This window comes from Thunnus maccoyii, chromosome 6 (genome assembly GCF_910596095.1).
Source record: "Thunnus maccoyii chromosome 6, fThuMac1.1, whole genome shotgun sequence".
NCBI lineage: Eukaryota > Metazoa > Chordata > Actinopteri > Scombriformes > Scombridae > Thunnus > Thunnus maccoyii.
The window spans coordinates 14,633,904-14,659,654 of NC_056538.1; the positions used below are offsets into that span (position 1 = coordinate 14,633,904).

The 25,751-nt window shown below is 39.5% G+C and overlaps 1 protein-coding gene across 1 annotated transcript in view; it reads right to left on the reverse strand.

Moving 5' to 3' along the window:
- Window positions 1-22,923, reverse strand: part of LOC121898530 (arf-GAP with Rho-GAP domain, ANK repeat and PH domain-containing protein 1-like) — a 53,142-nt gene extending 30,219 nt beyond the window's left edge. The window contains exons 1-5 of the mRNA XM_042413690.1: window positions 22,781-22,923; window positions 9,118-10,278; window positions 2,914-3,083; window positions 746-822; window positions 571-653 (exon numbers count right to left, since the gene is read on the reverse strand). Of these exons, the coding sequence (XP_042269624.1) occupies window positions 571-653; window positions 746-822; window positions 2,914-3,083; window positions 9,118-10,208 (1,421 nt within the window). The 5' untranslated portion in view covers window positions 10,209-10,278; window positions 22,781-22,923. The remainder of the gene's footprint in view (window positions 1-570; window positions 654-745; window positions 823-2,913; window positions 3,084-9,117; window positions 10,279-22,780) is intronic.
- Between the last annotated feature and the right edge of the window lie 2,828 nt (window positions 22,924-25,751).

Here is a 25,751-nt window from a genome sequence, read left to right on the forward strand (position 1 = left end):
CAAACAGATTAAACTCTCTCTGGATGAAATCGTTGATAAGTGGGCATTCCCATGGAGACAGTTGCATTGTTGCACCTACTGCATTGTGTAATGTGATCAAGCCTATCTAGATTTACCTTTTGACACCATTTCAAGCTCTCTCACATTTTCATAATCACATTCTACAGTTTGATAACGCTGACAGAAAGTCCAAGACGGTTCAGTCTATGAGTCAGAACACTGTACTAAACGACATTATCAAGACATATAATTACATTTACAGACAACTTTATAGCACAAACTACTCAAGCATAACTAGTGTACTTAAAGATGAACACAATACCTAACTTACAAAAAACCAAAATGCAAATACAGTACAAGTCTGGAAGCTATTCGAGCAAGTAAGCAAATATGTCTAATTACTGGCAAGCACTCAAAAACACAACCTCAGCTGATTATTGAGGTCAGGCATGTACTGAATAGAAAGGTCAGACCTGTCTCTGTGGTTGGTGTGTTTCTATTGTACAGCTCAACTGCGCGTTTGTAAGGGTTTGCATAAAAAGTTTGTTTGTATGTTGATGCACAACTCACTCTTCATCATCCAACAGTTCATCATCGCTGCACAAAGAACTGTACCGCCCCTTTGATCGATTGGGCACTTGCAGGGACATATCCTATTGGAGGAGACAGCTGTCATTCCAATTATTCAGGAGGAGAAAAAGAAGTAAAAGAAGGAAACACTTACAATAACTCTACACACTCTTACCCTGTCAGATGTGTTCATTTGATGAACACTGGAGCAAAACAAGTCTGGATCCTCGTAGTCATCAGAATTATGATCGACTGAAGATGAGAACAAAAAAAGTTAGCTTTTAGCTGCTTGGGTTTGCGGTAAAACTTGCACCACACTAATACAGTGCAGACATAATCCCTTTTGTGTACAGATCTGATGTACTTTTCCTGACTTGGAACAACATTATTGCTCTTTGTGCTTCCTGCATACGTAATACACAAAGAAACATTTGATTTTGGATATTTGGGAGATTCAAAATTTTCCGTCTTACAAGTATTTAAAACCATATTGATGAATGTATCTGACAGGACAGGTGCACAAAGACAGTAAATCCACAGAATGGGCAATGTGTAACATCCATTTTGAAGATAACTTTACTTAGGTCACATATAACCCTTACTGGAAGCCACTCAGAAAAAAGGCGATCAGACAAGAAGAGGGAAATTGCATACAACAAAAGTAAATGACAGCAATTCTTCCTGCAGTTTCTCAAGTTCCCTGGTTCTGGAGTAGAGTGTTGATCGTGTTGATTCATGTTTAATCCATAGAAACTAAATGATCTGGGAAGGACAGCTGAGAGTGTGGTTGCATTAAACCAGTTCTCTCTCTCTCAGCAACAAGTTATTAAAGTTGAGCATCTAAATAACAAATATTCAGGAGAGTCATATTCCCTCTGGCACACAGGACAAGGTAAACAATGTCAAGTTGAAACTCTCCCTTTTAGGGAGAGAAAAATACTATGAGTACAAACATCCATACAGAAAATGTCAGCTCCTTCACCACTTGTGCAGAGGCTGTTTCTATTAAGCACAGGAGCCCAAAGTGTTTGCACTCTTGCAAATGGTTAAACAAATGCAGGTGTCTGTGATAACATGGACAACATCAGTAATACTACAAGAAGGAAACAGCTGGTATTTCAGCTAAAAAATACATAATACAAAAACACAAACTGTCAAGGTGAAACTATTGGGGTTTAGCGATGCTGGCAATGCATTTGAAGGAATTATTAGCAAAGCAAAGTCAGGTTATAATTTCAACCTTAGCCTCGATGTGTCAGTGATGGTATCAAATTGACATAGTTGCTTTAGACTATTTTGGGATGATTTTAGATAAAAATGTAGAGAAAACACTTTCAAAGTTTATAGCACAAAAGATTCTGTTCTTCCACTTATTCCAATGTGTGAAAACAGGAAGAGACAGTAAAGTAAAGTTAACAAGGAAGTGAGTAGCTCATGATAAAAACTTGATAATAACTAAATCGTGATAACTGTTTAATCAAAGCAAGATTCTATGTTTTCACAAGATTCTGTGTGGTTAGTGCTATATGTGTCACTCACAACATTTATTGTTTTTTGGGCCAATAGTGGCACTGTAAAGCAATGTAAAAGATACAAAAAGTATCTTTTAATTGCATTGAACTGTTTAGTTTGTACAGTGACATAATGTTTTCCTTGTGGTGGGAATTCTGTTTAGATACCTTGACACCGGTTGTCTCCCCTTCTTGTAATTTCAATAGAAGTATTCTATGTCCATTTAATTTCTTTTATTTTATTTACATGACATTTACCGTGAGAATGTAAATGCTACGTTCACTGTGAGGCAACAGCCATGGGTGAAAGTGACTCACTCTTCTGTTTCACAACAGTAATGAGCGACTGCCAAGGAGGAACTTTGGAAAGAACAGTAATGTGACCTGGTTGGCAGACTACATCACTGATCGAGCCTGAGGTGAAGCGAAGCTTGAGAACTACCCTGACTGGAACCAGTTACCATGTAAACAATGCAGGTTTCATCATTCACAAAACATTTTTACATGTTTTATCAGACAGAAAAGGCATTCAAAAGTTTGACAGAATGCATTTTCTGAGAAAATGTTTTCTGAGTGCAATAAAAACCACATCAGGTGTAACCTTCACTCACATGTTTTCCTTTTTCCCTCATCTCTTTAAGCCTACCTAAGCAGAGAAAATGCATAACATAGCAATCTTTCTTGCATACAGTATAGGTTCCCGTTAAGTTTCATCCAGCGCACCTGTCACATATAGTAAATTCTTGAAATATGTAAGCAGGTTAAGTTTAAAACACAAAAACAAGAGAAAGCTTAAATAAAGATTAGTAAATTTATTGTGCATGCTACTCACTGCTCTCAGGAGGAGGCTGTGGGACCCTTCTAGCAGGCAGAGCCGGCTGAGTGTCGGGTTGAGTTGACTGTTGTGCTTTTTGTTGAGTTTGAGGTGTCTTGATCCGTGGTGGAACCTGTGGAGTTTGGTCTATCTGTATCTCATCGGCGGCTGCCTTGGTGAAAGGGGGGCTGTGGGATAAAGGTGTACAGGACAGGTCAAGAGGGGTTTCTAGAGCAGGAGAGGAGTCTTTGGTCACCATGGTCATTTGAGGACAGGTGAAAATCCCGCACAGACGGCTGATTCTATACATCCTCTGATAGGAAGAAGGCCTTTCTTCCTATCTCCTGTCTTCTGTTCTTTCATTCCATAGTAAAGACTACAAAGATAACTGCATTTCAGTTTTTCCTCCAGGCAGCTACTACCAAAAACAAAAAGGGTCTGGTTGCAGGCAGCAAAGTTACACAGCTTATGGTCAGAAGTTATAACTCACTAAGAACTGCATGAAGAAAAAGATAAAAAAAAATATTGAATCACTCTGGTAAGAACTCTGGTAACCAGATTCAGTCCACATTATAAACTGCCACTCTGGAGCCTGAGTTTCCAGTGGTTTAAGAATTGATCCAAGAACTCTCCTCCTATCCATGTCGTTCTGTCTCTCTACTTCTGGTTTCAGCAGCAAGTCTGAACCTGCCTGACCTGCAAGATACCATCTTGATGTAAACACAGCATACCTCTGGATCCCCTGTAACACACACACACACACACACACACACACACACACACACACACACACACACACACACACACACGCACACACTATGTGTTCACACAGGCATGTATGTGCACATACTGTAGTGACACATACATATCTATCCATTCATCTATTTTCTGTGTCTTATTCTGATCTGGGTTTGCAGTGATGGCAGGCTAAGTATTCCAGGCATTCCTCTCCCTAGTTACTCCCTCCACTTGTTCCTAAGGGATTTCATGGTGTTCCCAGGCTAGATCAGATATGTAATCCCTCCAGTGCTTTCTGGGTCAGCCCTGGGATCTCCTGGGCTCCTGTCCAAAATACCTCCACAGGGAGTCGTTCAGGAGGCATACTTATCAGACGCCTGAACCACCTGAACTGTCTCCTTTCAATGCAAAGGACATGCAGTTGTATCAGTGTTGCACCAACATGCCTGCTGACCTCACACACCATCTTACCCTCACACTACACCTCAGGATTATTGAACCACAGTGCAATTGTGATATTAGCTGAATATTACACACAAATTGATCACACATTACCACAACCAGCTTATTTACTCATCTGTCAATTTGTAAATGTCATCCAAATGCTATGCAGTTAAATATAAAACTCATAAATATGCTCATGATATGTTTTCTAATGTGAATACTCACAGCACCTTACATTTGTATTTCTGGTGTATTTATTGAAATGTCTGTCTCATTGTTGTATTTTGGCAGTTAGTAATGATATTTCTAAGTATCCAATAATTTCATCCTTTATACAGAGTACCAATTTAATATCTAACAATGTTTAGAAATATATATACAGTCCAGTTAGTAAGTATAAAAGTAATTGGACAGATACACAAGAAGTCAAATAAAACCATCAGATTTAATATTTTTTGGAAAATCCTTTGCAGTCAATGACGGCCTGAAGCCTTCGACCCATAGCCATCAGCAGACGCTTTACATCTTCCCTGGTGATGTTCTCCCAGGCCTTCACTGCAGCCACCTTCAGCTCTTGCTTGTTGTGGGGTCCTCTGCCTTTAGTCTGGTCTTCAGCAAGTGAAATGCAGCTCAGTTGGATTGAGATTGACATAGCCAGTCGAGGATATTCCACCTTTTTGACCTGAAAAGCTCTTTGGTTGCTTTGGCTTTACATCTAGGATGGTTGTCCTGCTCAATGATGAAATGTTTGCCAATGTGTTTTGATGCATTTTGGCTGACTGTGAGCACACAGATTGCTCCTGTATACCTCTGCATTCATCCTGTTGCTTCTGCCAGTAGTGAAATCATCAATAAACACTAGTGTGCCGGTTCTATTGGCAGCCATACATACCCAAGCCATAACAAAAGTTGTTTGACAGATGAGGTGTCATGCTTTGAGTCATAAACTATTCCTTTTTTTCTCAACATTTCTTAATCTAATCTAATCTAATCCCATCATTTTGATAGAGCTTGTTTTTTGTTCCATCAGTCCACAGAACTTTGTTCCAGAGCGCCACGCTTTCTTTTTATATGTTTTTGTGAACTGCAACCTGCCTCTCTGTTTTTGAGGCTTATCCGGAGTTTGTATCTTGTGGTGAATCCTCTGAGGCATGAAGTCTTCTCTTGATTGTTGACAGGGAAACTTATGTCTGCCTACATCCTGGAGAGCACACTTGACTTGCTGTGCAGTCATGACACAGGACTTGTGCTCCTCGGTCCACCAGGTTGTTTGACATTTTCTAGTTTTCCTGTGAGCATCTGCTTTTTAAGAATGTTCCCAACTGTTGATTTTAGAAAAGCAACTACGTTTGATATCGCTGATAGATTTTACTTTATTTCCAGCCTCATTATTATCTTCTTCACTTGCATGGTCATCTCTTTACTCCTCATATTGACAGACATCTCCACCTCAATCTAAATAGCTACTCTCAATCAATATTGAGCTCTTTTGTGCACAAACTAATGTTGGAACAACACACAGATGCCCAGAAACATTTAGTGGCCAAGTGTCCAATTACTTTGCAACCTCTAAACTTTTAGCACTATGAGTTAAAAGGGCTATATCTCATGCACAGTTCTTTCGATATTGACGTAAACCTACTCAAATTAAAGCTGAGACTTGGCACTTTAATGTAGTATCCATTATTTTACTTCAAGTTGAATGTGCTGAGTCACAGAGCTTGAAGAACAAAATGTGGAACTGTCCAAAAACTTTCCGTCTAGACTATATAGAAAGCATGTTATAACCATGTCGAGTACATTTGCTTTCTTTTTATATTCTTCCTCCTCCTAGTATTCTTTTTGTTAGTGTTATGTTTGGTCAAAAAGACAAATAAACCCAAAAATTGCGAAATCAATTAATTCACACATGCTTAACAGCCAGTACACACTATTTCCATGCTGACGGGGAAATCTAGAGTGAGCACACAAGCCTGGTTTCTATCCATCCAGAATTGTGAAAGTTCCTCTTTATCCCTCTGTCTTCCTTCTCATTACAGTCACAATTTTATGCTTACTAGCACATATTGGACAAAACACACAGTACGGTTAAAGACCAATTTTAGCTTGAGAACAACCATATGGAAAATTGCATTTGCATATAATTATTTGCACCATGCATGAGTCAAATAGTAGTTAAAAAACACTTCTTTAAGCCTTAGTCACCAGATAGTACTTAATCATCAGTTTAGTGTACCAGTGTACTTTTTTCACTTTCACAACCTACGTAATTTGATGTCACTACAGTCAGCTGTGCACCTTGCTAAACTTTGACATGTTAGCTGTTGGACAGTAAAATATTCTCAAATAGTCGAGCTAAATGATCTGTGGGCTGATTCTAACACAGACATATACTGTTATGTTGCAAGTTTTAATTTAGGAGGCCCTTCAGGGTGGTAAACCATGTCTTCATTAGCCGTCAAAACAACATAACTACACAGTTTAAATTAATAGCGCACGGTCTACAGAACACTGTGGACAAGATACATTGCTTTTTTGTTGTTGCATTAGAAACACATTTTAGAGGTAGCTAACTTTAAATTAAATTCAAGACTCTAAATATATTAACTTACTTGTGTTTAATAATAAACCAATAAATGGTAACACAAGACCCACAATGACGGGAAACTGACCTGTTGACACAGTTCCTCCTTCTTCTCAGAGGAAGGGTGCAGAGATGGGTCGCTAGCTGGATGCTATATTTAACCTGCTCTCTGTTTGCTTATAGAAAACTGTAGGTTGAAGAAAAAATGACTGCTCTTTTCTCCTCCTTCACTGTGTGTATGTGAACTTACAATTCTGGAGAAATTTCTACACTTTAACCCAAAATGAAAATAAAAATGGACCCTTTTGTCAAGGATGAACAGCATTGTAAGCTAGCATATGTGTTAATTGCACAACTTTTCTGTCTTTTCAAGACCTGCAGTAAGCTAGACCATGCTGTGACACAGCCAACGCACACAATTCAAACTTTGTGTCTAAGATATAATAAGCATCTCATTATTGATGAGACAGCAAAGCTAGAGCACCGTTTCTTTCTTAGAGAACACCTGATTTCCACAAAGATAAACAAGCTAGCGGTGCCTTTGCAAAATCCCATCTTACTGGTTTTGTATGCTCCACAGACTTTCAGGTAACACACCAACACATATGTCCATTATCTAAACTTGTACAGCCCCAGAACAGGGCAGTATATCTAGTCTCACTCAGGAACAGTAAAACATTAAGCTACCTTACTATGGTCAAGGTAAGCCAAACTCAGGGAAACGAGACAAAACTTAAACAGCACCTTAACCTCTATTCACTGACGACAGTTGTAACACAGCATAAAACATGAACACAGCAAAAAAAAGAAAGGCTTCCTTGTTTGAAACACTAAGAAAACAGAGTGAGGAGGGGGATGAGAAAAAGAGAGCGCATGCTAAAGACAAGTACAGACTGAGAAGAGACATGTAAAGATATGATTAGTATCAATGTTACCTGTTGTGACATGTTCAAACGGAGTCCTCTTCTATGATGATACAACAATCTTAAAACACACACACATCGGAGGAGATGGGGGGGGGAAGTAGGAGGAAATGGCCAGTGAAAGCAGATGGGAGGAGGCAAACCTCCAAAAACCAAAAGAAAAAAACACGCTGACAGGGAAACAAGAGAGCAGCAAGAGAGCGTGTGAATGTGTGCTGGTAGAAGCAACAAAAAGGCTGAAGGTTGTTTCTGGTAACAAAACACTCTCTTTCTATTTATAATTGTTTCTCACTCTCTCTCTCTTCCTGTGTCACTCACAGAGGATAATAAAGAGGAAAATTTTTAACCGTTTTGTGTTGTTCTCCATTGTGACTTCCTCCCTCTTTCTACAGCTAGTTTCCCTTTAAAACAGAGAGAGAGAACATGCATATATTACTCATAATAGAACTCCACAGCCTGTGGCAGTTTCATTTTTTATCTTTGCTGGTGACGAAACACACAGGACAAAGAGAGAGCAACTAATTCTTGTGTGCAGTCATCAGGACCGACACAAACACAGATGTATAACAAAGGACTGCTACAGATTAAATAAACTAAGCCTCATCAGTGTAATTAACTCAATGTTAATAGTCAGCTGTTAAAGGGAAAATGCGTAACCTCTTAAAATCACTTAAAGTGCTTTGAGCAAAAACATTGATGTGCACAAGTGACTATGCAAAAAAAAAAAAATCAAAAAAAAAATCTTCAAATAACACTCCCAGTGCGTGTGTGTGTAAATTGTTCTTATATATTTCCGCATTCAACGGGCCACTGAGCTTTATGCCCACTCACTCATGTGCATCAGCCTTTAAGTTTCAGGAAGTGTCTAATTTTAATTTCAGGAAGTGTTTAAGAGGCAACAATAACATTTTTGCATCAAACTGTTGACATGAGGTGCATTTTCCCCATTTTGTCCAGTAGATGGCAGTGCTATCTTTTTAAAAACTAATAAAATCCGACAGGGATGTTTTGACCATTTCCTATCATTTAAATTTCAATCTAATCATACACAAAAGACATACACGCACCACCAACAATTAGTTATTGTTTGTCATTTTGCCATCTATGTAGCACCCTCACACACTCTGCATATTACTAAAACTTACTGGTTTAATAAGTCTTCAACTTAATACAGTATTGAAGTTAACACTCAAACGAACACCGGGGGGAGTCCAGGTATGTTTTGAAGGTAGAGGGAGAAACAAAAATTGGAAAACCTAGCCCTGCTAGAGCACAGAGGCCCAGAGATGGGGTCATCTTACACAGAGTAGAAGGAGGGGAGAGTAACCAGAATAAAGCTATCTTAAGTTATCCTGTTATATATTTTTCTCTAAAGTGCTATCATTACTGTCAGGCAATGTGAGAGGGGAAAAATGATTTTACATCCCCTGTGACCCACATATAGTGTACATGTTACAAACAGGAATTCTAGCGATAAATAAGAAAATGATGCCATGTAGAGCAGCATTAATGTCCACATAAAAACAGCCATACCTGTGAGTGCTGGGAGACTGTGCAGGAAACCTCTGTGGGATTGGTGGAGCACCTTTAGATCCAATACCAACTTTAGGAGGGAGAGGTGGAGCATTTCTGTCTTCACTGGGAGAGGCAGTGGGGGAGATGGGTGACGTTTTTCTTCCTCCATCACTACCCAAATGCTGGACAGGTAGCTGTATGGCTAATGTCTGAGGCCGAGTTTCGGAGGAGGGGAAGCAAGGAGGCTGGAGAGGTGCTTTTGTGGGGGTTTGGGTAGGGGTGCTGCTGGGGGTGGAAGTCTGGGACACAGATCTACTCATTACAGGTGGGGCTTTAATTGCATGTCTGGCCTGTTTGGGTGAGGGAGAGGTTTGAGCAGGAGGTGAGGGACTCAGAGGTGAGGTGAAGCGCTGCGGAGGGCAGTTCGGGGTGCTTCGTGGTGGGACTGGGGGTAAAGCGGTGTCAGAAGTTAGAGAGATAAGGGGGAGAGAATCCACTGGAGCATTAGTGCGATACTTAGTCCTCTCTTTAGGCACAGGCCTCTCCCTCTCTCCATCTTCTCCTCTATCCCTCTCTTCTTCTTTTCCTCGTCTAGGTGCTGCTTGTTTTTGTCGAGGAACTGGCCTCTTCTCTCCTTCTTCTCCACTTTCCTCCTTCATCCTGGACACTTGTCTCTCCTTGGGAACTGGTTTCTCTCTTTCTCTGGGTGTAGGTCTCGATGTCTCTCCATCTCTTTTCTCACTTTCCTTCAGGGCACTTTTTTCCTGTGGGATAGGCACAGGTCTGTCTCTCTGCAACACTTTGGACTGTCCTGTCTCCTTCAATTTCTGATCTCCATCTGTTCTCTCAGTGTGTACAAGGTAGGAGTGTGCATCAGATTGTGTCGAGTTGTGCGCATCACGATTAACATGTGTTTTGTTCAGGCTGGCCAGGATGCGTCTCTGGTGACCCGGCAGGGTGATGCCCATCCGCTCTAGCTGATCTGGTGTGAGGTTGCGACATTCTCGTAACGTTGCCAGCCCGGCGCTCTGAAATGCCTCAGAATACTGTTCTAGACGAAGCACACATAACCAGTCCCACACAGTCGTACAGGGCACAGACTGAGACATGACTGATGTGTGTGAGTTCAAGTCCACATCCACTGACACAATGCAGACTTCAGATCATGGTTTATGCGATCTGTGGAAGAGGAAAAAAAATATGAATATATTATATGTATAACAAAAAGCATTACATACATTCAAATGCGCCCAGACTTGCAATTAATTGCAGTTTGCCTTTTTGCAGATGGCAGCTATATATTTTCATAATTAATAATCGTTGAGTATGGAAGTTGATTCTTGACCTTGGGCTCACAAGGCGCGAAAGACCATCTTTGAATCCAGACAGGTAACAGTTACAATCTCCTTCCACATACTACCACATTTTTATAAGATATTCCACTCACTGACGAAGATTGAGAGATGCAATTGGAAGCACAGCTAGTAGGACCTTGAGTCGAGATTATTTTGAAACATTTGTAGTTTCCATTTCCCTGAAACAACTGTTATAATAGAGAGTATTCAAGAGCAACAAGTAAAAAAGCATGTCAGCTCAAGACAAGTTCCTAAAAGTGAATCATTGTGTGTCACTTGGACATTAGCCTGATTTTAGACCAGATGATGAAAAGCACTTCCTACCTACTGCGCTATTTTGAGAAATCCTGCATTGGGAAATATGTTACGATACAAGAGTACAATAACAATTTTGCTTCCTGAAAGAGAGACAAGTAATTGTGATTATAATCAAGACTGCAATGGTATAAATCAAAAAACTGGCCATTTTTATAGACTGTAAACAGCAGTGTCAAATTTATGTGAGATAAACTATGTTGTCAGGGTGGGTGACTCACCTCTGTGAAAGAGGAAGTTGTGTTAATGTCTAAACAGCAAGATCTCTAGGCAGTTTAGTTACTTTGATTAGCTGTGTGTCAATTTCAGCATTGCTTGTGTTCACTTAAGTGTATATACAGCTTGAACAAAGAGTGTGAGATTGTGTATCCAAAAAGTGTTCAGGTCAGAGGATCATATTAAATTTCAGTATGACTTTAGATCTATACTCCTTTTCTATAATGAGTTATACTACAGTTATAATACGAGGCCTTCTGATCAAACATATGTGACCATCTCAGGGCTGAACAAACATAAAAACACAATTACTCAACGTGAGGTTAATTCTTCTTGAACAGCCAACACATAGTCAGTACCCTAACACAATCACACAACAGACCACTATGAGAGGAAGTGTAATTGACACAGCAAGCATTGGTGCACACACAGCTTGTTCACACAGACTCACTAAATTCTTTCTACACCTCTCTAAACACACTTGAACACTGCGTAAGTGGATTCAAGATCAACTTCCCACAAAGTGCCCCAATCTCTTACCATTAGCACTCCCTTCACGTACCATCTGTGCTAGGTTTTCTAACACAAGACGTCATAAGATATGAATACTATTTCATGACATTATTCAAACTGTCCAAGTATGAAGATTTCTGTTTGAAGGTCTCACTTGCAGATCAATCACAAGTCTTGATAAACAAACAGCGGGCAGTGCCGACTCCCTGCATTCACATGATGCAAACCTGCCTGATTGTCAGCAATAACTCAGTAAGGTCTGTTGGGACACATAAACTGGAGCTGTCGCAAAAATCTGCCAAAATGAATTTTGACAGAGCAATAACTTTATATCATACCTCTGAAAGCTATTTGATTACTGTCAGACTCACAAACGGCCCACGGACTTCACTGCATTTGTGTATATCTCTGCCTTGCACTTATGACCACAGGGGAAGCTGCTTATTTCCCAGACAGAGCCACAAACAGTCTTTCCTCAACACAAACAGATGCAGTGTAATGTGGGAGTTTTTGATACCTTTGATTACTTGATACATGCCTGTGAGAAAAACGATACATGTGTATTTGTTAGCTTTTTTTGTTCTTGCTCAGTTCAGTAAGTCCTACTAACAAGCCGCACACCCTGCTGGAGAGCTACTACTCTAAATTAACCATTTTTAGCTGGTAATCTGCAGGTAATCTGCTTGTAATATTTTAATAATATACAATATTTGTAAGAATCTTTCTTCATGAAGACAGAAGATAAGATAAAACTACATTCAAGTATTCAAAGGTCTGTTTTAGAGGTGATTAAAATGAATATAGTCTCAAGAGCTTAACTGCGCTAGCAAAGATATTTACTTACTCTTATCTCTCACAAGGAAATAGAAAAACATTTAAATAATATTCCGAGCCTGACTTCATGAGGTGACTGGAAGTGCAGGATGAGGAGGCTGAGTGAGCACACCGTAACCCGCACCATCCAGGCCAAGAAATACTACTCACCCTTGTGTGAGTGTGTTGAAATGAGTGCAATGCATTTCCTGTCAAATGTTTCCTCTAACGGGCCAGAGACCACAGGGCATGGACAGTGTGAATCTTGCTCTCTTCGCTTCGTCAGAGGCAGTTCCTATTTTTGAATTTGAGGAAGTCAGAAACCCTTCATTCTGTGAATTACAGTCTGATTGGTGTCAAGCTGTCAATTGGACTGTAAACCATACACCATACACTATATATAAAGATGGACGTAGCAAGGCGTGACGTCATCCACTGGTTTGCACTGGAACCAGTTTGAAGCCCAGTTTGAAGAGTTGCTGCTTGCCATCTTTTCTGTCTGCGAACCATCAGTTACAGCTGTCAATCGACGCCCACACAACAGACATAAAACTTACTATTCATCTTTATATCTATTAACAGAGCAATAACTTCCAAAATGACCACCAGCACACTTATTAGAGGGCCTGAATTTAGAGACTGAGACCATAATCACTCGTTGAAAAAAATGTATCGACTTATATTTCAAGAGAGGAGTTGACGCTTTTTGAGTTGGAGTCTAGTGGAGGCAGGGATTTTTTGGAGCCAGCATCTAGAGACCGTCAGTGGTATTGCACTTTAAAGGATTTCCACATTAGCTTCAATTTGAAGCAAGTGGGCAGTTCTGGGTCTGAAAAGTGAAGCCAATGCGGAAGTGCCTTAAACCCGCATTCTTTCTAATAGCCATCAGGGGGCGACTCCACTATTTGCAAAAAGAAGTCTGATTGTATAGAGGTCTATGAGAAAATGACCCTATTTCTCACTTGATGTTCATTTTGTAAATTATGGTCCCATTTAATTTAAATTTGACGATAAAGCAGGGTATGCTTAGGGCATGCAGTGTTTCTCCTATAATTGTACAATGAGAACCCCCCCCAGGCCAAAAAATTTTTTTTTTTAATGCCAAAAATAACGCCAAATATCCATTCATTTGGAAATCAATAGCGTTTGGGAGCCTCTGTAAAGCACTGTTCTGAAACATGAGTTAACCGCTGTGTCGTTGTCTGGGAAACTCTTGGTAGCGTAGCTCTTTTTAAGTAATAGGGCCATTGTGTAATGTGTGTGCGTATCGCGTGAGTGGTTGAGTGAGAGGAAAAGGTTAGCAGTAAGTTGTCAGTCTGGCGGTAAATGTACAGTACAGACTACAGTGTGTCAGTGAAAAAATGCTGCAGCTTGTCAAGACCAAGAAAAGTCACGTCGGTTGTTTCCTCAACTGCTGGAAAAGTGAAGGGGGATTAGCTCCAAAGTTAGCAACAATGGGTTAGCCTAACCTGAAGACGCAAAACAGCGAAATGGAGAACAGAGAAATATGTGGCTGCTGAGGTTTGCTCAGTGCGAACACCCACCCATTTACACAGAATTTCGCTCTTCAGCACTTAAAATCAGCCTTGTGTGGTTTGTGTATGTGAAGGACACCAAAATGTGCTAAATGCTACTATAGAGGGTGAGTTAAATTGAGTCTCAATTGTGTCTCAATACTTTAAAGCATATCTTATCTTACAAGATGCTTTTAGGTGATAAAAACAGAACATTGAGCTTGATTTTGACATCCTGACAGGCAATCCTGTAGAGAACCCGACAAACTAAGGTCAGTGGGCTTAACACTGAGCAGCTACAACTGTGTGCAATCAGCAGAACAGTCAAAAAGAGATACCATGTTAATGAAAGGTGCGACGGAGGAGATACAGATGTAAACCCACGCACAGGACTTCCTATTCTGAAGACAAGAGGAAAACCAATGAGATACATGAGTTCAGGCAGGGTAAAAAGTTGTTCAAAACAGCCCAGTGTAGGTGATGAACATGGTGGAATGATTACAGCTTCTCTTTCAATGTACATATGAGCATGTGATTATTGTTTTTAAATTGTTTTTAAGTGTCTGCACACTAAGACATTTCTTCCACAGTTACAGCAGCACAGTATACAACAGACTTCTAGTCTAGCATCATCAAAAGTGAAACAATACACCTTCAAGGAAAACCCCAGCTTACTTACACACTGAATCTTGTTTATTTTAAGCCCCTTTGTGAAGAATGTTTACTTGATTACCATTCAAATTATTCTGGGGGCATATTTTTTGTTTGTTTGGAGTAAAATAGACAATCTGGTTAAAGGCAGGGATTAATACTAAATCATAAAGATGGTGAATATCTCTTGATGACATGATCATGTTTTCCATATATTTGAAGTCACAAGGCATGAAATAGGAAAATAAGAAAGCCACTGCTAGGTGTATAAAAACTGAAAATTTGTTCTTGTTAGTGACCTGAATGTGTTAATCATGGGGCATTACAGGGAAACAGAATGTGCAGTATTTATCCTTAACTTGTGACACTGTTTGTCAGTCATCCATCATGTGTATAACAAGGCATAAGTGTACCAGTATTTTCCAGTGCTATTTACACAAAAATATTTCAAACTTTATGACCAAAATAACCACACACCTTTATTTTCAATCTCTGTGAGATTGAAAATTCAGCAAAAAATACAGGTCCAGTCTGGCCTTGAGGTCTTCCAAAGAACCCACTTTTATGCCCCATGTCCTTCAGTTGATCTGACCCCCGAATTAGGATTTCTGCATATATGGCCAGTTTAACATTGCACCTGTCCTAACTATGAACCCAACCCAGTAGATTGAGAATGGAAAGTGATATTGGTGATATTGATTGCTACCTATCAAGATAAAACTTATAACAACACTTTTTACTTGATGGCAATGACCCACTTCCTGTCACCATGCTGAGCTAGGCTAAGCACGACCTCTGTACTGGGGATTAAATTGATCTTGATCTTATCATCTGACTGTCCGCAACACAGCAAACAAGCACATTTTAAAAAATGTCAACATGTTCCTTTAAACTGCTGAAATCAACATAGAGAGTTTTCAGAAAGCAGCAGGTGCTTCGTAAATTCTGTACAGTCAGTGTTCATCAACTGCTGACTTCCATTTCCCTAGGCTTTTATTTCATTTTCTACACTTTCCAACCCGTATTTTTGCTCTCTGCAAATTTCAATTCATCTATCTCTCCGTTCTCTCGCACTCTGTTCATCTCTCCCTCCCTCCGTCCTTCTTCTCTGCGCTCCCTCCCTCCCACTCAGAAAGCTTCCAATAACAGGGTCTCTGTGCTGCCTTCACAATGGAGCATTCTGTTGCCTGGGCAAGTACACACACACACACACTCACGCACAAGAAGGAAGGAAACACATGGTGGGGGCTCAATGTTGAGTCTGGTCACACACTCTGAAACAAGTAATCACCTAATAATATTGTGTGTGTGTATCGGTGATGGGGGGTGACTCAGGAATAGTGTTTCAGGTCTCATATCCCCTTTTAATTTAACATGAACACAAATAGCCAGGATGTTACGTTTTCTTTCTGTTTTCGCTAATGTTAGGTTCAATTCTGCTTAATGTCAGTGTTCTCTGTTTAGAAGTACAGTATAGTATTTAGTTACCTGAATGCTATGACAAAGCAGTGAGATATAAAAAGGAAAAAACTAACAGACTAACAAACTTGATCCTCCACACATTGTCTCATTAACACAATAAAACATCAGTAACAACTTAGCGCATTATCAACACCAAAAACATGTCCGCCCTCCCCTCTTGCTCTCCATACAAACACCACAAGCATACAAAAAGCGATAAAGCTATAGTGTATGTGGTTTAAACAAGCCACAATAGCCTCAGTGTTTGTGACCACATCTGAACTTGTCTGGAACAGGAATAAACCAGAACTTAGTCTTAGCCTCATTTCTCGTCCGTCACACATATTCTTTACTCGGCCAGCTGCCATAACGAAGAGTCATGACTGTGAACTTCATCGTAATTGTATTGCAGGGGGCTTCAGTTCTCCTTGTGCATACTCCATCAACTGATTCCAGATATTGCTTAATGGCTAGCTGCAGGTGTGTATGGTAATATAGCTTCAGTATAATGTGTGCAGTATTAAAAACAGACTCATAGTATGAAATAGGATAAGCCCTTATCAAGATATGAGCCTAAATGAACTTTGTCTATGCACAACCCCCTCGCTCTGATGCCTCCATTTAATTTGCCAATACTAAAAATGGTATTTAAGTCAATGAATAAAAGAAAAAGTGCCAATAGATTCTTGCCATAGCTTGGATTTTTTTGTCATATTAATTTGATGAAATCACAAACTCAGCAGTACACTCGAAGGCCACATCCATGCATTCCGAGAAAAGCCTGAGACATTTGTATCAGACAGGATGCACATTTAACTGTCACTAAACACATACTGATTAGCAGTAAAGAGAGTGACTATTAACCATATCATGTTTTGTTTTAGGTGTTGGGTATGCAAAACTAATCATTATCATCAGCTAATCACAATCGGGTGTTTTAGTCATGAATATTAATATAATATTTAGATCTACACGGACATCTACCTAAACAAATACTGACTCCTTAGATACCAGAGAAGCAGTATGTTGTGTAGAGATATTGCAGTATGACTTTAAGAATTAAGAAAATGTGGACTTTGGTTAAATTGCACATACAACAGTGAAATGCAATACACCAATGTCTTTCCTCATGTCATCACGGCTTCATACTGACCAACATGGTGACTGCACACACTGGTATTTATGTTGTAAATTACAAAACTACTTATCTCTATTGAGACATTTGACAAAGGCTGAAGAGATTTTCTCTCATCATGGCAGATGTCAAATGTACTCCACATGTCTGGCATCTCATGAAAAGGAACACAGTCTAATATTTCATGCTGATATTCTGGATAATTTAGTCTAATTAATGCTTAACACTTTTTTAATTTACAAAAGCTGCTGCTGAATGGTGATAATGATGTGATAATATCTACTTTGCTGGTTTATGTTAATTATAAGCTATGCCATACTTATTGATACACTGGAGTACAGAACAGACTATATGACAAACTTCTGTTCACAGTCCCTCTATTTGTTCAGGAAATGGTCCAAAGCAAGCTAGAATTTCCTTTCAACTATGTGTCACAGGGGTAAAGGAGAAGGAAGTGTTTTCTGATTAAATGCCATCATGATGATTTACTAACAGACTAGGAATGTGGACGACTTGAAACCTCCATTCTGACTTCAACAAAAATACCTTCATACAAGACAAAGAAAGAAATGTCCTCTTTGCTTCTTAGAGGATTGATGAGCTACATCTTTTTTCTACTTCAACAAAACTTAACAACAAAATATACATTTCTTTAGATAATAAGAATAGTATAGAAGAGTTAGAGGATTGTTGTGTAGCCGTGAAACATTTTGCATCTTTACTTGTCAAGATGCAAATCAAACAATCAATTTGGCAATATTTAGTGTCCTCATTTTAACTCAGGAACACGTCTGCTCTATGGCAATACAATGTTTTGCCAGTGGATGAATTCTATGTATCTATTTACCATTTAAATGTTACACATTGCTTTATCTCGTTTGTTTGTGTATGAAAGTACATCTAGAGTACAAATGAGCAATGATGATTTAGCTGTAAATAGCGGTTAATGCTGTAGTTCCTGTACAGTTGCATCACATTATGCAGAGTGGACATTAGCGCATGGTTGCCGACCACAACTTGTTTTTTCTATTTTGTATTATTATGAAGTATCACAGCTTAACACATGTGATTAACCCATGAATGAAACTCTGACTCTAACCACTCTAACTGTAACCACTGTCTATTGATACTTTTCATAAAACCATAATATAGGTAGAGCTGCAACAATTAGTCAATCATCAAAAGCTTAATCTGCAACTATTTTGCAAACGTTTGATAATTACAGCTTCTCAAATGTCTCAAACGATTTGCTGTTTTTTCTTTATATGACAGTAATTTGAATAACATTTTAGACTGTTAGTCAGACGAAACAAGCAAATTGAAGACATCATCTCTGAGAAATTGCGAATGCCATGTTTATTCATTATTTTTAACATTTCATAGACTAAAATCAATCAACTAAATCAAGAAATTAATTGGCAGATTAATCAATAATGAAAATAATTGTTAGTTGCAACCCTGAATACAGGCAACAATACAATCAATACAATCAAAATATACAGCAAGCTACACTTTTGGGTCATAACATTTTTCCTAAATTGTTATGGCTATGGTGTTGGCAAATTACCTATTTACTAGAGCTACAGTGGTACTATAAATTGGCCGGGCCACCAAATGGGTAGATGTTCACTATCACAGATATATCAGCATATACATTAATCAATAAGTGAATTCCAGCCAGGGACCTCTGTCACTAATCATCCCCCTCTCTCTCTCTGTCCTCATGTTTCCTGTCTAGCTTTACTGTCTCAAAAAAAAGCTAAAATGCTAAAGATAAATAAAAAATAAAAACCAAGGGCACCTGTCAAGAATCAGCACTGGGTTTAAATAAATCCCGAATCAGTAAGGCTCTACTACATAGACATCCAGCAGACACAGAGCAACACTAGCATTCATTTGGAATCATGTGTCTGGCCACCTGATGAATATACAGTAAGTTCAATATTCACTCACAGTTCTTGGGTAGTATACAGTGGGTTTATCAATGTTTTTTTACTGAAAAAAATCTGTTTGATATCACTGCTGCATATGCCGTAACTTTTCACTTACTTCGCTTCAGTAAATGTGCTCCCTTGGGACGTGCAGTTGTGTAATCACCACAGACTGATTTTCCTCAGACCCTCAGATATCAATCAAGGACTGCTGAATACACACATACACACACTGACCATGACTCATGTACCCACCACTAGACACACTGCTGCTGTCAGACCACTTTCAGTTAGAACTGAATAGTGACTCAGTCCTGCCAGTAAAGAAATGCATCTGAACAATGTCTTCTAGTGAACGTGTGTTAGTTAGAAACACATGCCTCTAACTCTTCAGGGTTCAACATTTCACAAGAGGATGTCTTTATGTTTCCCGTGGAAACCAACTACAAACTACAATATCTAACCTAGGACGCACATATCACATAACAAAGTCCATTAATGGTAACAAAGTCACCGGCCCGCGATCAAAAACGGTGTTTTGACCTCAGTGAGGATGGGTTCTTGCTCCATGACCCTTCCATGGTTGACCTCAGATTATTACTATAAGTACAAACTATGCGAACTACAAACTTACAACACAGTGGTTTGGACTGTCCATCACCCTTAACTGTCTCACAGCAGTAATATGTGTCAAAGGTAATGATGGAGGATTTGCATACATGTTTTGGCCCTTCATCCTTTTCATGGTCCAATTTTGTCTATTGCTTTTCCAAAAGGATTGACTTTCTGACAAGATATACATGCAGCAGCCAACTAAAACTACAAAATGAACATTAGGTTTAATTAACGCATGTCTAAAACAGTCTCAACAAAAGGATTATTAGGATTTACTGTATTAGACTGCAGTAGTTTTAGCAAGGTGTACCTAATAAACTGGCAACTGAGAGAGTGTCTCGCTACAACGATAATGTACATGCACTAACAACTGTCTATATATAATAACAGTCTTCAATGTGACATAGAGTAATTTAAATGCCAGAAAGGATCGGTCATCCACTTCACTTTCAGAAACAATTTTGCTTCTTTGTAAATTAAAATAACTTCCTTCATCAAGCTAATCTCATGTTCACAAGAAGCACAAACTCTTCACCCGACATCTTTTGTTGTAAAAAAAAGTTTTTAAGCAGAATTTATAACCTCAGCATAACGTCATTATAGTCAAACCTCTAGTCATCACTTCTTGCTCAACTGACTTCTTCATTTAACCTGCGTAAATTTAAAGTCATGTTACTCGATGTGTCTACTGAACCAGTGAGATACTCCTCCTCTCGCCTCATTACGGAGTGATTCAGTGGCAAGTAATCATGTGAGTGTATGAGGCAGACGGAGAGGAGGACAGAGAAAAATGGACAGAAAAGTGGTAGACACGAGAGAAAGACGGACAGACAAAGCTTTCAGCTGCAATTTGATGTCAATAACCAGTAAATAATTCAGGACGAGCTTGCATCCTCAGTTGAAATACAATCTAAATCAACTTCGCATAGTTCGTCTGTTACACTGTCAGATGTAAAAATCATAGGGGTGAAAGAGATACTCACATCTGTGCCTTGATGAACAACAGCCTGCAACACTATATTATTTGTCTCTCAGTTTGCATTTGAAAGCCAAAAACAGAGAGTCAAAGGCTTATGCTTTAGCATTTTCCACTACTGGACAAAACAAGGTCAGCAGGGCCATGATGCTATTTTCGTTAGTTCCCACAGAAAAACATAATGTGAGTGCTTTTATGTGTTGCGCTCTGAAATGATGAATGGTATCTTTTCAAACCGGGAGCTTGATCCTTGCTATGCACACATTTACAAGTCCTATGACCAGCTTTTCCGGTGTACAGCGATGATAAAAACCATTGAGTTACACCAATTATACTGCAGAGTTGATGTAAATGTGGAACCAGACTGCTTACTCAGAACAGTCAGCTAGGCTACATCATTTTCATGTTCATGGTTCAAGTGCTGCTGCTGTGCCAGAAAACTGAGGTGTTTGCAAAATCTTGTATTCCGCAACTTTAAGGGTCTACTGAGCATGACAATCATGCAGAATGTACTCTATTTTTAGGCTTTTTACCCACATGCAAAGTCTTTGTCTACGACTGTACTTCACAGAAAGCATGTTTGAAATGAAAAGGAAACGATCGCAAAGAAACAGGAAAAAAAACACTATCATAGTTTCCACTGATCTTAATTATCTTATCTGATAGCATATTCAGTTTCACTACTGATCACGCCTTATTGCCTATGTACGAACTAAAAAAAAAAAGCCCATGCAGGTGTCCTATATAAAAAACAGAAATAAGTGGGTTTGACTAAACTACTGTAGGCTGTTGTATTATGAATATGCAGTGATGGGGAGTAGTTTCACTACATGTAATTAAACTAGTAGTTTCATTACATTTTGCAGTAGCTTGCTAGTAGTTCAACTAAATTCAAATTGGCATAGACATTTTAGTAGTTACTTTTTTGACATTGTGAGGTGGAGTTAGCAACTGGAACAATTGTGACTGGAGACTAATAGAAAAGAAATGAATTACATTGATTTATTTTTATTTACCACTGCCTCTTCTCACTTGAGCTAGGCCACTCTGACCGACACTCCCCTCTCCCTGTCATACAATAGATTCTGCTTTGACAGCTAAGCTGACAGGTGACCATTGTCATAATAAAGTTGGGAAATGGTCTAAAGGGTGCCAGTTCAAGATAAACAAGTTTTAAGTAAACATTTGCATTAAAAAGCAGTTTTACAAGTTTACATTTCTGCACTTTTTTGTCTGTTACTGTGTGAGTGAGAGGTAGCCTACACTATACTTAGCACTTAGTTTTCACTTTCAATTGAGTGGTATTTTTTGCAATAATTTCTTTTCATTTTGTGTTAGCCTAAATGTTATAAATTTGTATTGCACTGCAGATGTTTTTACATTTTTTATGAAGTAGTCCGGACTACTTTTTCCAAGTAACTTGAGGGTAGCTTTGCTGTAGTTCAACTTCTTCCAGTGTGAAGTCACTGGTAGTTTGTAAAACGATACTTTCAGAGTAGCTTCCCGAACAAAGTGAATGTGTGATGAGCCTACATAAGAAACAGTGTAAAAAAAACACACACACACAAGACAATAACTAGGCCTTGATGACCACCTGTCACATGTCCACCTGCTTATTGACAGCTCAGTTCACAAATTATAATGTGACAAAACGGGCATATGATAAGCTTTCTGTCGACAGACCGGGGGCAATTTATAAGTCCAGTTAAAAATCTCGATTAAATGGTCAATTCATGCATGCAATCAGCTTAAAAACAAAGAATTCCGCTGAGGATAAACAGTTTCTCTCCGTTTGTTTCTGAGCTGAGATTAACGACCAAACATTTAAAGAGTTAAAACCAAGAATTGCAAGTCGAGAATTATTTCCTCCTCTTCTTTTTTTAGTGTCATAAGTTACTAAAAGCAGAACTGAACCTAGGTGTTTCACACAAGACATTTTCTATTTGGGACAATGGTGAAATTATTTATAACTGTCACAGCTAACAGTTACTGTTAACTCCACGGAGACAGGTCAAGCTAACGGTCAAGCTAACGGTCAGTGAACGTAACCTAGACAACGCTTTTTCTATCTAAACCACCGGTGTGTTTGCGGCGGTTTCTGCTGTTAAATTACTGTCTATTCCTATTAACTGTTTTCGTAAAGTTTCACCTTGAAAGAAAGCTTCACATTTTTCTCGCTCCCTTACCTTTTTCAATGCTTCGCAAGTGTCCGACTTACAGAGACACACTGACGCTCGGTGCTGAAAGTGAAGTTGGCGTCCACAACTTGCGACGCCGAATAGCGGATAACATTCTTTCTCTCACGGCTGAAAATCAGCATCAACTCAGAGGCATTCAGTGTTAAGCCAAAATAAAGCAGATATTCCAATTCCGGATACACCTTTCAAAATAAATACATGCACTCACGTCTAATCGTTGTGACGTTTTATTTTGAATGCAACAAATAGTGCATTTCCGGTGTTTTTCTGGCTAGTTCTAGCTAATTTGACGCAGCGAAATTGCAAAAACTTCCGTACGGCCGTCATGTGACCACTGAAAAAGACTGGGAAGACTATTCTGTTTTCATGCAAATGCCCTTTAACTAGATATGATCCCACTCACTTCTAACCTGCCTGAGTTACAGCTCACACAAGGCTGTGTGTATCAAAAATATATATGCCTGTTGCAGGTTAAGTTAAATTAAATTACCGTAAGCTAATAATACAGAAAATGAAAATGTAATCATTAACTCACTTTGGATTACATCACACACATTTCATTACAAAACAGACACTTGTACATACAAAGCCTATTTTTCACATGGGGCTCATAAGTGTTTTCTTCAATCCTTAAAATTAAATAGAAGTAAATGCAAAACGTTTTATTGGCTCGATTCACAGAGCTTGATTTGCATTCGCTCACAACATCAATTAAAAACAGGTGAAGTGACTCACTCAAAAGTGTGTTGCACTGAACTCCAGTTACATTATTGGCCAGTTGAGAAGTCAACAAGTAAATATGTAATTGAGGTGGTATGTTAACAGTTATAATCTTGGAAAACATAGCACTGTTACCATGGACAGAAATCATTTTGAACAGACGTTATCTATGACAGTGGTGGTGATGTGGCATTCAACCCGCATTCAACCCGACAAGCTTCTTGTTTGTCAGTTGTAGGGTCCCATAGGAACCAGAAGAGGGCAACCACACATCAAGATACTGAGTGAGCCTTGTTAGTGGTGAGAGAATTTAAAAAAGCACGAAACAATTAAGGGAAAACTGCATTTACAGTAGAGAGGCAATGTTGCAGAGGGTTTGCTTTGCTTGCATTTCAGCCACAGCAGTCAGCAAGATGAAAGCAACTGAGAGGGGGAGAGAGAGAGAGAGAGGGGGGATGCTGGCATGCAATACATTATAGATCAAACTGGAATCCATAACGTCACAGCCACACCGTACATGATGTAGGCAACCAGGAGACTCCAAACATGAAACATTTATGTGCTAAAGATATCCCATTTGTGAGTTTCCATGGATAAAAAGGTCACATTTATGAGTGTGCTCTGTCCAACCTTTAATGTTCATAATGATTTCAGAAAGCTGAAGGGGAACTATGCTTAAAATTGTGACCTTTGTGTATCTGTGTGTCACATATGAGCATGTGTGTATTTTTTGTATCCCCTCATGACGCAGTCAGGGGCCCCGTTGCCCTGAAGATTGGTAGTATTTCAGCCTTCAGGAGCCTCAGTGAATAAATACACAGACTCTGTGACAACTGAGTGACTTGGCAATGTGTTACTCATTTTAGATTTATGGTAAAAAAAGGAAAAAGGAGAGGAAATAAAAATGAAATAGGGGGAGGAAGAAATAGGTGAGGAGTGGTAAAGAGAAAACAAGGAGAAAAACTTTCAAGAGAAGAATTAGAGGGAGGTGAAATTATAGACAAAGGAAATTAAGAGCCAGAGGCTATAAAGAAGACAAAACGGGATGGGAGTAAATGGAGGAGAACAAATGGTTGAGGTTAAGGAAAAGGGAAAAGGAGGAGAGGAAAACACATGAGTGGCAGAGAACTGAAGAGATGGAAAGAACTGAAGCAAAGAGGCAGAGGATCAAAGGAGGATAGAGGACAGGGTGAGGGATGGACCGAAAGAAAAGACGGAAGGATAGGAAGATGGGGGACAGAAAGAAATAGGGCAGAGAAGAGGAGACATTGCGAAATAGAGTAGGGGGAGAACACAAGAGATGGAAGGCGAGGGAGTGGGAGAGGAGAGGAGGAGGTGGGGCGGTGATGAGTCATCAGCCAGCTATCAGCCCTGGTGGGCTGGGTTGCTGTGGGGGTGGCGGTGTGACACATACGCAGAAACACACACGCGGAGGGATGCTGGCCGTCATGCTGCTTATATGTCTCCTCCTGCTGCGGAGGCGGGTGGAAGACAATACAGGGATGCCACTGGGACACACAGTTCAAACATACACATGTGCACACACGAGCCTTTCCTCTGACACACACACATAATGATGACGGCTGAGCAAGAGGCCTCATTAAGACTGAGGATGGATGGATGGTTATAAGGGCAGAAGGACAGCTGCAGGAAAGAAGAAAGGACAGAGACATATACATTTTATGCCTTCTTGCATCCCTCACATGCACATATTCTTTCCTTCTTCATTCATACTTTATTAGGTGGTGCATATGCAGAGGGGGGTGTTGTAGAAAGCGGAACATAAAGACAGGATGACATGCAGAAAATATTTTAAGCCATGACGTTACTGTATTATGTTGTTCCTCTTATACAGACACTCAAAGACACAGATACTGTAGCTACATGTGCTTTAAAATAATACTGTTTACGTGCATCCAACATGTTTAATGCAGACTTTAGCCCTACTCGCATGCCATGTCCTCCAATTAATCCATCACAGGAAAACAGAAATTGCAGCTGTTAGACACGTGCATGTGCAGTATAGTCTGATCCTGCATAGGGAAGAAGGGGCGGACAACCTGCAATAAGTCACTTCCTCTGTGACATGCAAGCTCTCATCTCTCTGTGGTGCTGAGTCGATCTCAGAGTTGCCATGCCAACAGATTGGGGGATTCCTAATTCTGATCCAGGCCGTTGCGCACATATAGGCTAGTGCATGCAATCAAACGAACACACATGCACAATTGCCAGTGGGTGA